We start from the raw sequence: 13,652 nt of genomic DNA, 5'->3' as shown, positions 1-13,652 counted from the left end.
TTGAAGAGCTCGTCACAAGGAATCCAACGGTGAAAACGGATCGTCATTCCGACACGCGGTGTGAAAGTTATATTTTTTTAAAAAAAATGTACCAGAATTAATGCACGTTACGTAATCGCTGAGTTGAAACGGTTGGTCGAATGAGGTGAAGAAAAATCAACGCACTGTAGTTGAAGAATCTTTCCATATATAAAACAAGTGGGTGGACAGTTTACCAAATATGGAATCGGTCTTTTCCACGGTTTAGTCCATGAGCATGCGCTCGGAAGCCCGAAAAAATACAGCTGCACTTTTAAGTATTTAGGCACAAGAAAAGGACTAGTAGAGGACCCACACGATCTTCGGCGGCCGGTTCAAGCCACTAGTAAAGGGGTAGCGACTTGCCTACCTATCTCTCCTCACAATTTCCTTCGACAAGTGGTAGACAACCAACGGCGAGGCTTTCAGTTTCCTGTTGGATTTTCTGGCAGAGCTACTCAAGCTCGAGCTCGAGCGCTGTGAACGGTCATGCTGGCCTTTTGTGGACTCGTTTTATAAAAATGAGATGGGGGACCCCTTTTATTAAAAAAAACAACAGCGAGCACTACATTGGAGGTGGCGGCCCTATTTGCATGTATCTATGTCTCAAAAGGGTACGCTAGGGAGAAAGAAGTTTGGGCGGGGCCAATCTAGTGGACACTAAACTGGCCCGCATTTACACTCTAGGACCAAATGTCATGTGGTTGGATGGTTAGATGGACAGTGGTATCCCGAGCCCACCAGGGTTCAAGTCCTGATGCTCGCATTATTCCTGAATTTATTTCATAATTTTTGGTGATGCACTTATAAAGTGACTTCGTAAAATCTCAAGATAATATACCGGCTCAGTCTCTCAAAGGTGCTCATAGGAGTAAGACGTGTGTGTGTATTCACAGTGGTGAGTGTATGCGCGTATGTATGAGCGTTTGCGTCTGTACTATATTTTTTTTAAAAAGAAACCACTAGTTTTTTTGAGACAAACCACTAGTTTCTCAAGAGGTCCTATTAGAGCATCTCCAGCCGTTGGCCCCAGGTGCTCCCAAAATCGCCTCGGCTAGGGCGGAACCGCGATGCTAAAATAGGCCTGGGGGCGATCGGGTTCCCAGCGACGCCAGCGCTTAGGCCGTCTGCAGCCTGACCCAGCGACTTCTTGAATCATTAAATTGTCTAACTATAAATAGTGGCGACGGGAAAATCGGCGAACGGTGTCGGCAAAAGCATAGTCAGCGAACTGAAATTAGTTTTTTTTACCTAGACAAAATAACTCCGAAAAACACAGAGGCCGCGACTACAGGCCGATAACGCGTTGAGAGAAGGCGAAGTCGTCGCATCACCGTGCCCTCGTTGTCCTTCTCCTCCTTCACGGGGCCGCCCTGCTGGACCCCTGCCCCGGGGTTTGCCCTGGCGACCCGGTGGCGACGCATCGCGGCCACGGCGCCGAGCGGCAAACTACTCTAGGGCGAGGCGCTGGCGCAACAGCTTCGTCCGCGCTCAGTCTTCGCGCGCCCACTTAAAGGCCGCCGCATCATCGAGCCCTGGCTCCGTCTTCACGCCAGCGAGACCCGGCCCCGTCTTCGGCTTGACGATGCACGTAGGAGCCGAGGAGGAGGCGCGCCCGTCCTCGTTGATGATGATGTCGGCGTTGCGGGTGCGTCGGCCGAGCAGCATCGCCGCGGGCTCGGGCTTGGCCTTGACACTGAACAGCGCCGGCGACCCGAAGGAGTTGGAGGAGTGAAGGAAATATGCCCTAGAGGCAATAATAACGTTGTTATTTATATTTCCTTATATCATGATAAATGTTTATTATTTATGCTAGAATTGTACTAACCAGAAACTTAGTACATGTGTGAATACATAGACAAACAGAGTGTCACTAGTATGCCTCTACTTGACTAGCTCGTTGAATCAATGATGATTATGTTTCCTAGCATGGACAAAGAGTTGTCATTTAATTAACGGGATCACATCATTAGGGAATGATGTGGTTGACTTGACCCATCCATTAGCTTAGCACGATGATCATTTAGTTTACTGCTATTGCTTTCTCCATAACTTATACATGTTCCTATGACTATGAGATCATGCAACTCCCGAATACCGGAGGAATACTTAGTGTGCTATGAAACGTCACAACGTAACTTGGGTGACTATAAAGATGCTCTACAGGTGTCTCCGATGGTGTTTGTTGAGTTGACATAGATCAAGATTAGGATTTGTCACTCCGTGTATCGGAGAGGTATCTCTAGGCCCTCTCGGTAATGCACATCACTATAAGCCTTGCAAGCAATGTGACTAATGAGTTAGTTGCGGGATGATGCATTACGGAATTATTGATTAAAGAGACTTGCCGTAACGAGATTGAACTAGGTATTGAGATACCCATGATCGAATCTTGGGCAAGTAACATACCGATGACAAAGGGAACAACGTATGTTGTTATGCAGTTTGACCGATAAAGATCTTTGTAGAATATGTGGGAGCCAATATGAACATCCAAGTTCCGCTATTGGCTATTACCGGAGATGTGTCTCGGTCATGTCTACGTAGTTCTCGAACCCGTAGGGTCTATCAATCTGAAAAAAATGTGTGATTTTTTCAACTCAAGAAATTATTTTATTTTATTTAATGTTAATTTAGATTAATATTTATATTCTTTAACAGGATTCGCAGAAAGGGAAAATGAAAGAAGGAAGTTGGACACCATGCACACGGTTCAAATACGAAGGGAACGAGCGGGAGGTTCGTAGGATGCTGTGTTGATGGCCCAGAATGCGGTGCGGTGAGTGGGAGCGTGCTATCGCGTGCTATAAGTGGTACACAAAAAAGGACGTGGCTAGAGAGCGCCGCGGCGCTCGTTTGTTGCCTGGAGCGCACAACCGTATATAGTAATTACATGTCCTTGTGTCCAACTGTCTACATTAAAAAAAGAAATCGTTTGACCACACCCCGTACGAATATGGCTATCGATGGAATCAGCCTAAATCATGTCCCGCGTGCATTTATTTAGGGGTTAAAAAGTTGTAAAAGCCAGAACTATTGATTCAAGCATCGAAACTCAATTTCTTTTTCACCGTTAGGTTTCTCACGACGAGTTCTTCACAACTAGATCCTATATGAGTAGGTTTCATCAAAAAAAATTCAAGGGCAACTTTGGGTGCAATGGAGGCGATTATAGTGCTATAGGGAAGAATCTTTTCTTTTTGGCCTAGTAGGACTGACTATTATGTTGGTTTGCGTAAAAAATGAGAAAAGTGCAGATCACGGAGGTGCCGTACTTTCGGTACTAGGATCGGTCGGATCATGAAGACGTATGACTACATCAACCGCGTTGTCATAACGCTTTCGCTTACGGTCTATGAGGGTACATGAACAACACTCTTCCCCTCTTGTTGCTATGCATCACCATGATAGATCTTGCGTGTGCGTAGGAAATTTTTTAAAATTACTGCGTTCCCCAACAAGGAGGAGCGGGAGGATGAGTGGGAGGAGGAAGAAGAGGAGCCGGCCCTCGTCATCATCCATTGGTCGCCGCTCCACGCGGGGGACCGAGCGGCAGGGTACGTCAACGGCGGCTTGTTGCCGCCCTCGAGGTGCTGGAGGATGGCGTGGAGCATGCGACCGGGGGCGCCCCACCACAGGTTGCGGCCGTCGTTGTTCTTGGTCCCCCGCACCACCGGCGCGTCGTTGGTGGAGGCCAGCCGCTCCGCCTGCCGGAGCTGGAAGTACTTCGCCCACGCCTCGTGGTTGTCGACGGCGTACTGCAGGAGGGCCCTCTGCTCCTCCGCCAGTGACGCCCGCACGCGGTCGACCTCGTCGGCGAAGTAGTTGGCGTGCGCTCGAACACAAGTGGGCTTCCCACTCGTGCAATGAGCGGAGGCCGAAGCCATTGGTCGCCGCCCCATCGCCGAGGAACCTCTCGCCCATCGTCGCGGCTGGGCACGGGAAGAGAGAGGAGGAACATCGGCGGCGACTGCGCACGGGGAGAGAGAGGAAGAGATCGGCGGCTATAGGCGGGGTGCGGCCACAGGCGAGGTCAGGCGTTGCTTTATATAGCGGCCGACGGTGGGCGCCGTGTGTACGCGTGGCGGGGAGGGGGGCATGGCCGCGCCACCCGTGAGGAATCAATGGAAGGCTGACCGGCGGCAACCTTGGCATTGATTTCCCACGAGAAACTGAGGCGTTGTGAGAACGACGAGGCGGGGGTCGCTGACTCGGCGGGCCCGTAGTTCATTCGCGCCAAAATCGCTTGCCCCGGCGCCCTCAGCGCACCGGGTTCGGCCTGGGTCCACCGGCGCCAGTTTCGGACCAAACCGGCGAAAAGCAGCCTCTTGGGGACGCGACTGAGCCGATTTTGGGGCGCCGGCGCTAAAAAATTGCTTGGGGGGGTGGCTGTTGGGAACGCGGCTGGAGATGCTCTTAGCGTAACGTGCCTCAGAAATAATAACAAGCACGCAGCTTAGGTGGCCCAGGCGAGTAATAGGCCGGGCCAGTTTTACCGATTTTATTCATTTTCATATTGTTACTGCTATAGAAGATTGGAGCATATTTTTTGCAAAGTCGTTAAAAAGATGCCTACATATATATGAAAATGTTCCTCAATTTTAAAAATGTTCGAAAATTAAATAAAAATGTTGTAACTTCTATAAACTATCCATGAATATTTAAAAAGTTCATAGATTTTAAGAAACTTTATGAATTAAAGAAATCATCATTTTGAATCTGAAAAAATTCTTCTAAATAAAAAAATCATGGATTTTCAAAATGAATATGATTTTTTAATCATGAACAAACAAACAAAATTTTATAGGAATTTAGACCATATTCAGGAGTTTTAAAAATGTGTTTATAAGTTAAACAAGTGAATAAAAAGAGAAGACCGACTATAAGAAACAGAAAGTGAAGAGATAAACAACAGTAAATAGAAAACCAAAATTAAACCAGGTATAACCGAGAAAGTAAGACACTCAGAAAAAAAAAGGGGCATGAATACAATTGTTCCAAAAAAAAAGGTCAATCGGTGAAGAAGCAATGTTGTACGGGCAACAAAACGAACCAGGCCCAATTAGTATGCTCCACATCAGTATGTAAAATTAATCACGTACAAATTGCACGTAAGTCTAACATTGCTCGTGTGGGCACTGCCCCCCACGTGTAACATGTTATGCCGACAATAGGAAAGGTATAAACGTTTCTAATCAGCCTACCGCAAGCAGTACATTGGAGGTGGCGGCCCTATTTGCATGTATCTATCTCTCAAAAGGGTAAGCTAGGGAGAAAGAAGTTTGGACGGGGCCGATCTAGTGGACACTGAACTAGCCTGCATTTACACTCCAGGACCAAATGTCCTATGGTTGGATGGTTAGAGGGACTATCCATGAATATTTAAAAATGTTCATAGATTTTAAAAAAATTATGAATGAAATCATCTAATTTTGAATTTGAAAAAATCTGGTATATGAAAAATTCATGGATTTTTTAAATAAATATGATTTTTTTTAATCATGAACATAAAAAATGATTGCGAGATTACAAAATTTTACAGGAATTTAGAACATATTCAGGAGTTTTAAAAAAGTGTTTATAAGTTAAACAAGTGAATAAAAAGAGAAGACCGACTATAAGAAACAGAAAATGAAGAGATAAACAACAGGAAATAGGAAAACAAAAATTAAACCAAGTATAACCAAGAAAGTAAGACACTCGGAAAAAAGGTCAACCGGTGAACAAGCAATGTTGTATGGGCAACAAAAATCCTTGAACTATAAATAACCTACCAAAGGTTTATGAAAGCTTCCATAAACTCTCTCCTCCCCCCCCCCCCCCCCCGGGGGGGGGGGGGGGGGCAGCCGCCCAACCAGGGCCAATTATTATGCTCTAGATTAGTATGTAAAATTAATCATGTGTGAGCACTGCCCCCCCTCCCCCCCGGCCGCGCGCGTGTAACATGTTATGCCGAGAATAGGAATGGTTTAAACGTTTCTAATCGGTCAAGCGGCCTCACGGAATGTCGACCGCTTCACACATGCGTCGCTCACACACCCCGAGTGGACAACACGTGGTTTGTGGGCCTACATGAGGGAACAACCTTATCTCTTTGCTCTCTTTTCTCAACCGCTCAATCTCTTCTCTCCCGCCTCGCATCTCGCACACACATGTTTCTTAGCTCCTCTCTCCTACGTGTGGTCACTGAGGAACCTGTCGTCACGTCGTACTCCCCTACTATTATGGTGAGCCGCCAACAACCTATTTTTTGTGCTCCACTGCAAAATTGCAGTTGACATGACGAGTTGCTTCAGTGAGGCCTCCGCGACTGTGCTACGAGATGCAGCAAGGAGTTCTGGCGATGGGGAACAACGACCACACATCCCTGCAATCGATGGGGGATACTGGTGTTGGAGGGTGCCGGTGATGTCGTGCTGCAAGAAGCGGCCAACGGTTTCGGGGAGTGGTAGCCACCTGTTTTGCAACCAATGGGGGGGCGATGAAGGGTGGAGGGGGAGGCGAAGATGTGATGGCGAGTGTTGAAATCGGTGATCCATTTTGCTGGTACCAGCTGGTACCGATGAGTACCGGAGTTGCAATGGTGCGAAACCAGCTATTGCCGGGACCGGCGACTACCGGAGTTGTAACTGGCAAGCCATGGTGCTGGGATCGGCGAACGATTTTCGTTGGGACTGATGAACACTTTTGCCTGGACCGATGACTACCAAAGCTACAACTGGCAAGCAATGTTGTTGGGACTGGCAACCGATTTTGCTGGGACCGGCTTCCGCCGAAGTTGCAAGCAACAATGCGGGATGCTGGAACAGTGGCCGGTGAAGCTCCAACCGGAGATGACTTTTGCTTGGACCAACTACTACCGAAGATGCAATCGACGATGCGCAATGTTGGAGCCGTTGCCAACGAAGCCACAACCGCCCACGACCGTCGTTGAAGGAGATGGAGATGGTGTTGTGTCCATGGGCGGCGGAGCTGCAATCGCCACTGATGGGTCTCTAGCAGCGGGGGCGGTTCTCATGTACGTGCTGCAACTCGCTAACGATGGAGTTGTGATGGCTTCGCATCGGCCATGACCATCGGCGACGCAGGGGGGGGAGGGGGGGAGGGGAGAGTTGCGGCTGACGACGAGGTCGATGGGCGGGGAGGACGTCTAAGCGACTTGGGATGGTGTGCATGCCTAAATCGGGGTGTGAAAAGACGAAAGTGGCATGTGGGAGGAAGATCACGCGGGTTCGACGCCCAGAGCTCGCCCAATCAAACGGCGCGGAACCCCACTGATCAAGATATTGGTCGGTTGACCGAAGCGACACTTAGCAGTGCCCAATAGAAAATTCGCAAATCCGCACTCCCCTCAAACAAACAAATAAACAAAATCGAGCGATAGGTCTTTTCCCTCTCGACCTTGTCGTTTTCCCGAACCAGCTAGTATTGGGCCGCCGCCCCGGCCACTCCACCTGGCACCGGACCTACGGCCCCTGCTCCTTGTCGTTCGTTCTACCTGCCACACTGCTTGAGCCACTACCATGCATTGTCGTTGGGCACTGCCTGAGCCGCTGCCCGCTGTTGCGTCGTGCTAGTACTCCCAGAAACAAGAGGATCTAGAGCTAAAGGGATTTTTCGCTAAGAAGTCTGCTACCTCGTTTACTTCTGGGAAACAGTTAAAGAGAGAAGCATTTGCAGTGTCAGGAGCCAGCACCGTGACCATAGTATGCATCGACGATCAAGCTATTACATACAATATTTACTGTCAAAATAGAGAAAAGTATATTTTTCGTCCCTTGATTCTTGCCAGAGTCTAAATTTGATCCCTTAACTTCCAAACTGGACAAGTTGCACCCTTAATTCCTCAAACCGGTCAATTTTCGTTCCTTGATCTGAAAGAAGCCGTATCCATGCTGAGTCAACATGATTTTGAACCGTCGTTGTTGTCCACGTGGCAATGTTTCTCTCTCTCTCTCCTTCGTCCTTCTCATCCTGTCTCTTGTAGGCACTTTGACGAGCACTTGCAGCGACACAGCGAGCCTGCACTTCCACCACCTCGTTGGCTGCACTTGCAGCCCCGCCGTCGGAGCCCAGCCACAGCGCCTCTGCGGCAGCGCGGTGGCTCTGCACGCAGGCGCGGCAGTCAATAGCACTGTTGCAAGTAGGCTCACCGTCTAGCTGATCGTTTCGATCCGTTCTAGCAAGAAGAGACGAGTAGCACACATATGCATGTCATGAGTTGTTGCATGCGGGAGTGCACAAAAACGTGTCGTCCATGGCGCCTCGTCATTGTCCGTTCCTGCGGCCTGGCCAGAGTGGCGTGTGGTGCGCTCAGCCAGAACTATCGACGTAGCTACCGCCTACCGGTGCACGTATATATGTGGGATCCGGAAGGACCAGCGGCGTCCACACCGAGCCCCAGTCAGCCCGAGATAAGCCTGACCGTTGTGGGGATCATGGCACCACGGTGACCCGCTCGCGTGAAGTAGGTAATGAAGACCCGCGCCTCGTTGGCTTCGTCTGCACGCACACCGTGAAGGTGGCGAGGACAGGCACCATTGTTAGAATAAATCCGAGACATACCGTCGATCATCTGAAAACCAAGCAATCATATGAGCACGACGCTGAGATTTGTTAATGAGGTTCACCGATATGGCTACATCTCCGGGGCTTGACTACGGACGCTCCTCCTCGTGACATCGTCACAATATCGCACCCTGGCGACCCGGGCGCCGGCACACGTCGCCGGCTCCCCCTTGCGCGCCTGTGCTATTATGTTGGCATAGGTTACATCGTGTGTCTACCCCCGCTATATATGAGAGGCCTAGAATACAAGTGTCCTATTAGAACACGACTCCACATCCTATGTAAACATAATACAACTCCTATTCCAACTGTAACCTACCTTGTACATAATATTCGACACAACTCTAACAAACTTCACCTTGGCAAATATTCTCCACCACCTTGAATTTGTCAATGTGTCAAACTTCCATGTACATTGGACTTGAGCTTATCCCATGAGTACCGCTGCTACTCCAAAGACTCCATATGACTCCACCTGCAACTTGTAGTCCCTTCTTTTCTTGACCACAATCAACACTTGAGCAAAATTAAGTTCCTCGTTACTCTAGTTTCTGTTCCCAACTTCCAGAGTATCAGTCCAACACCATCACACACTGATCACTGATCTGCGTGGAAATGAACAACTCACATATTGAGTGTCACACATAAGAGTTACCTGAACTCAACATCACCGCTCCTTTCTTGACCGCCTGTCTGAAACTTGAAAGAATTTCACCATTGCTTGTAGTCATCCCCAAGTCAAATTCACAGCTGTCTCACCACATGTATGACCACCAGAGCCCTGGCCCGTCTCCATGTCTCGTGCATACCGCACGTCTCGTCGCTATTACCGCGTCGAGCCTCCGCTGACCTGGTCGAGTCTCAAGGGCCGCGAACCCACAACACTCAACCCCCACTGCAGAGTACCACCGATCATCGCCGACCGGTGACGAGTTTCACGCTTTCATCAGACCACTGGGCTCCAGTCCGAACTACGTGTCACTCGCTTTTTCCCCAAGCTGAAATAGGCTTCGATTCTCTGGATCCTTACACCGTAGCCCCTCAATCCAGCTCCACCTTCAACATGACTCCATGGTAGATGATCAATCCACCCTCACGCCCCGTCGACTTCAAGCTCCGTGTGTACATCGTCTTGAATCAACCCCGCGCCATAGTCTTGCCGAAGTCACACAGGCACTCAGGCCCGTGCCACGTGTTTCCATGCTCAGAAGTCAGTCACCATTAGCATCACGCTCCTATGTCGTCGTCGCCGATCCCACCACCGTCTTCTGTACCAACCGACTTGCGTCGATCCGTCAGACTGCCTAGTCCGACCCAGCCGAACTCGTTCGACTGTACGACACGCTCGAGGCTCCCAAATCGTCTTCCGCGAATTTTCATCCATCACATGATAATTCTATCTCAGCTGACATGACTTTCCACAACGCCTTCAAGCATCTCTGTTGTGCCAACAAATGTTTCACCTTTGTCTGTCATAACTCAAGGTTTTCAGTCTCGTCGAACTTCTCCACCTCAAACCTGATACCCGTTGGCGCCATGGTTCTTCGTATGGTTGACCCTGTGAAAAAATAACCAAGCTTCCCGTGCGATGCCTAAGTACTGGTGTACGCATACAGAACCAGATTGATCCATGTACTACTAGTCTTTGCTTCACGTGGTGGCTCGGCTCCTTTGCACAAAATTCCAATGCTAGCTTTGCTTTGCCTTGTCCTTGCCTTCCAATGGATGCGTATCATCAATGGACTTTTTTCTTTCCGATTTGGACCTGGCTGCCTCTCTTTCCGAGTCGTACGGGAGGACTCGGTCCTTTTTTTTTGTCAAAACAAATCTCTAATACGCTGCACATACGAGCACCTTGGCAATTCCGTGTGGAACAAGTCTCCCATACGAGCACTCCCAGCCCGGCCTACTACCAGATCACCATGGCCCTGACGTGGCTTCACCTCGGGTCCCTGTTTCCGCTCTCGGCCTCAGGCCAAGCAGCCTGCTGCCTTTGAACCAGCGCCGCACCAGCGGCTTGGCCGACAGCTACAGCCGCACCACCGCGCGCCCAACAAGGCCGCTTCCAGGCGCCGCACTACGATATGCTTGCCGCTTGCTCGATTCAACGCCATCGATTCTTATTCCGATTGCTTCTTCAAATCTGGTCGAGAACCACGCCGCTGTCGGCTGCATCTCAAACTTATATTTCGTTCGGATCAATAATTCACGGCCTCCGAATAACCTAGCTCATGATACCATTTGTTAGAATAAATTCGAGGCATACCATCGATCATCCGAGAACCAAGCAATCACATGAGCACGACACTGAGATTTGTTAACGAGGTTCATCGATATGGCTACATCCCCGGGCCTTGACTACGGGCGCTCCTCCCCGTGACACCGTCACAATATCGCACCCTGGCGACCTGGGCGCCGGCACACGCCGCCGGCTCCCTCTTGCGCGCCTGTGCTATTATGTTGGCATAGGTTACATCGTGTGTCTACCCTCGCTATATATGAGAGGCCTAGGATACAAGTGTCCTATTAGGACACGATTCCACATCCTATGTAAACACAATACAACTCATATTCCAACTGTAACCTACCTTGTACACAATATTCGACACAACTCTAACAACCATGGCGCCGGCAGAGGCGGCGGAGGGACGCGTCGTGGGCGTGGAGATGGGCATGTCGCTGCCGCCCGTTAGCATGGAGGTGTTCCGGATGTCCATGCCGCCACAGGTACCTCGTGCTACTACCGAATAGCTCCACTCCGGTCCTGCCCGTATGCTGGTTGCTAGTGGCGCTCCGCGCAGCTGCTGCCCTGCAGGTAACCCTCCATGTTGTCTCCCGTGCCGGTGGCGCCGCATGCGCATGCCAATTGCTCGACCAAATGTTAACTAGAGATTGCCACATGGGTGCTGACCAGTCAAAATCACGATGAGTTAGCATGAAAACTGCTTTTGCTGAGTCAAGAGACGAAACTTGTCCGGTTTGAAAAGTTAAGGGTGTAACTCGTCCGGTTTCAAAGTTAAGGGATCAAATCTGGACTTTGACAAGAGTTGAGGAGTTGAGAGATGAAAAGTATACTTTTTTCGTCAAAATAATATTGTTTCTGATTGCACTCATCTCAGCTGAATCAACATTGTTCACATGGGGCAGAAACCATGTACCGATATCTCTCCTTGCATGCAGTTGATGATCATCTCACCCATGGCCTTTGTGAACACATAAGTGTCTTGCCAACCGTAGAGTTTGGCCCTATGAATAAATAAATTGCATAAATCAAATATTTCATGTGTGTATTTGTATCTACGGACATGAGGAAGTAACAGAGAAATACTTAAATACCTCTACTACCTAACTCTTTCATTTCTCGAGTAACAAAAGCATAGGCAAAAGAATGCCTTCTGGAGTCAAAAGCCAACTTGATCTTAGCCTCGATATCTAGCTGCCGCAATAAAGTTTCGTCTGTCACTTCATATGATTCTAAGCCGCTACTGTCACTTCATAAGACAATGAGATGCGTCTAGGCCACTGCTTCGAAATAAATGTGGCAGCAGTATATAAACACACCCAAGCGATCATATGATTCATATATCTGCTTGTCACTTCCAAGCGATAGAGTAGTGATATCGAGCTGCCGTCCATGGACGATCTCCTCTCTCCGTGCTCCTCCTTCCTTCCACCCTCACCGTCCTCCCACTTCTCCACCGTAGGCCAGCAGGTGCTCGAGTTCGTGTCCCGGGAAGTTCCCGAACAATGGCTGTTCGACGACGGCACGATGTGCCAGAACGCGGACAGGGAGCTGTCTCCCACGGGGAGAACGCTCCTCCGGAGCGCTGAGCTCTCCGAGCTGCCACCGAGCCTCCCGGCAACGCTGCAGTGCCAAACCAAGCGGCGGGGCCGGAAACCCGGGCCCCGCTCTGACGGTCGCCATAGCGCGGTCAGCCACGTGCAGGCCGAGCGGCTGCGCCGCGACAAACTGAACCGTCGGTTTTGCGACCTCCGAGCTGCCGTCCCCAACGTGTCCCGTATGGACAAGGCATCACTCCTGGCAGACGCCGTCGCCTACATCGCGGAGCTGCGCTCCCGCGTGGCGCGCCTCGAGGACGAGGCCAACAAGGAACTGGAGCAGAGCTCTGTGGCCGCTTCCAAGTTCCTGCAGGTAGATGAAGCGGTGGACGTGCGGATGGTGGGAAGTGACGCGGCCGCGGTGCATGTGACCACAGCGGCCAGCCACGCTCCGGCGCGGCTGATGGGCGCGCTCCGGTCGCTGGAGCTGCAGGTGCAGCATGCCTGCGTTAGCCGCGTGCAAGGCGTGACCCTGCAGGACGTCGTCGTGGACGTGCCACCCTCGATGCAGGACGCCGACGGCCTCCGCTCGGCGCTGCTCCAGACGCTGCAGGACAGCGCCTAGGCCGCAAGAGTGATGGGGGTAATAAAGGAGATGAAATGGACGTCTATACCATCATCGTTAATTATGTTTCCTGCTGTTATACATGAAATAAATTGCCCATTATCAACGTAGACGGTGTAGTCACAGACTGCGGAATATTTATGTAGCGTCGCCCCATCCACCACTCCGTATTATTACTTGTGCTCTACTACTTTTAAAATGATTAAAATACTTGAGAGGTGATTCTCCACCACATATGAGCACAGACGGTGTAGTCAAATCCACATGTTCATTTGCCCTCTTGTGCACCTCTCTCTCTCTCTCTTTGAGAAACTCTTTTGTTTTTTTTTGAGAAACTCTTGTGCACCTGTTTTAGGCTAGTCATAGTGGGAGTAATTTAGCTAGTAACATAACACATCCCAAAACAAGTTTGCTTATGTGGCACCTAGTTAATGAGGAGAAAGGTGTTTGGAGTAACATATTATGTTACCATCACATAGCGCTTCTCAAGAAATGTTGAGTCTATAAGCTAATAAATGCAACCATATATGATACTACTTCTATGACACTTTGCACTATAAAGATATTAACATAGACTAGTGTCATATGCATGACACTAGTCTAAGTTACTCCCCGCTATGACCAACCTTAGTGGATCTTGTGCAAGTTCAACCATAGAGCC

General features: G+C 49.7%; 1 protein-coding gene across 1 annotated transcript; it reads left to right on the top strand.

The window, feature by feature from the left end:
• Positions 1-12,188: 12,188 nt before the first annotated feature.
• Positions 12,189-13,274, top strand: LOC125534014 (transcription factor MYC2-like). Its single transcript, XM_048697321.1, has one exon. It carries the CDS (start codon positions 12,221-12,223, stop codon positions 12,989-12,991), a length of 771 nt encoding a protein of 256 aa, XP_048553278.1. The 5' UTR covers positions 12,189-12,220; the 3' UTR covers positions 12,992-13,274.
• The last annotated feature ends 378 nt before the right edge of the window (positions 13,275-13,652 follow it).

Source organism: Triticum urartu, chromosome 2 (genome assembly GCF_003073215.2).
Source record: "Triticum urartu cultivar G1812 chromosome 2, Tu2.1, whole genome shotgun sequence".
Classification (NCBI taxonomy): Eukaryota; Viridiplantae; Streptophyta; class Magnoliopsida; order Poales; family Poaceae; genus Triticum; species Triticum urartu.
This window is presented reverse-complemented; position numbering and strand designations above follow the sequence as displayed.

Coding starts and splice junctions, on each gene's coding strand:
- LOC125534014 (XM_048697321.1), top strand. CDS start 12,221: ATGGACGATCTCCTCTCTCCGTGCTCCTCCTTCCTTCCACCCTCACCG.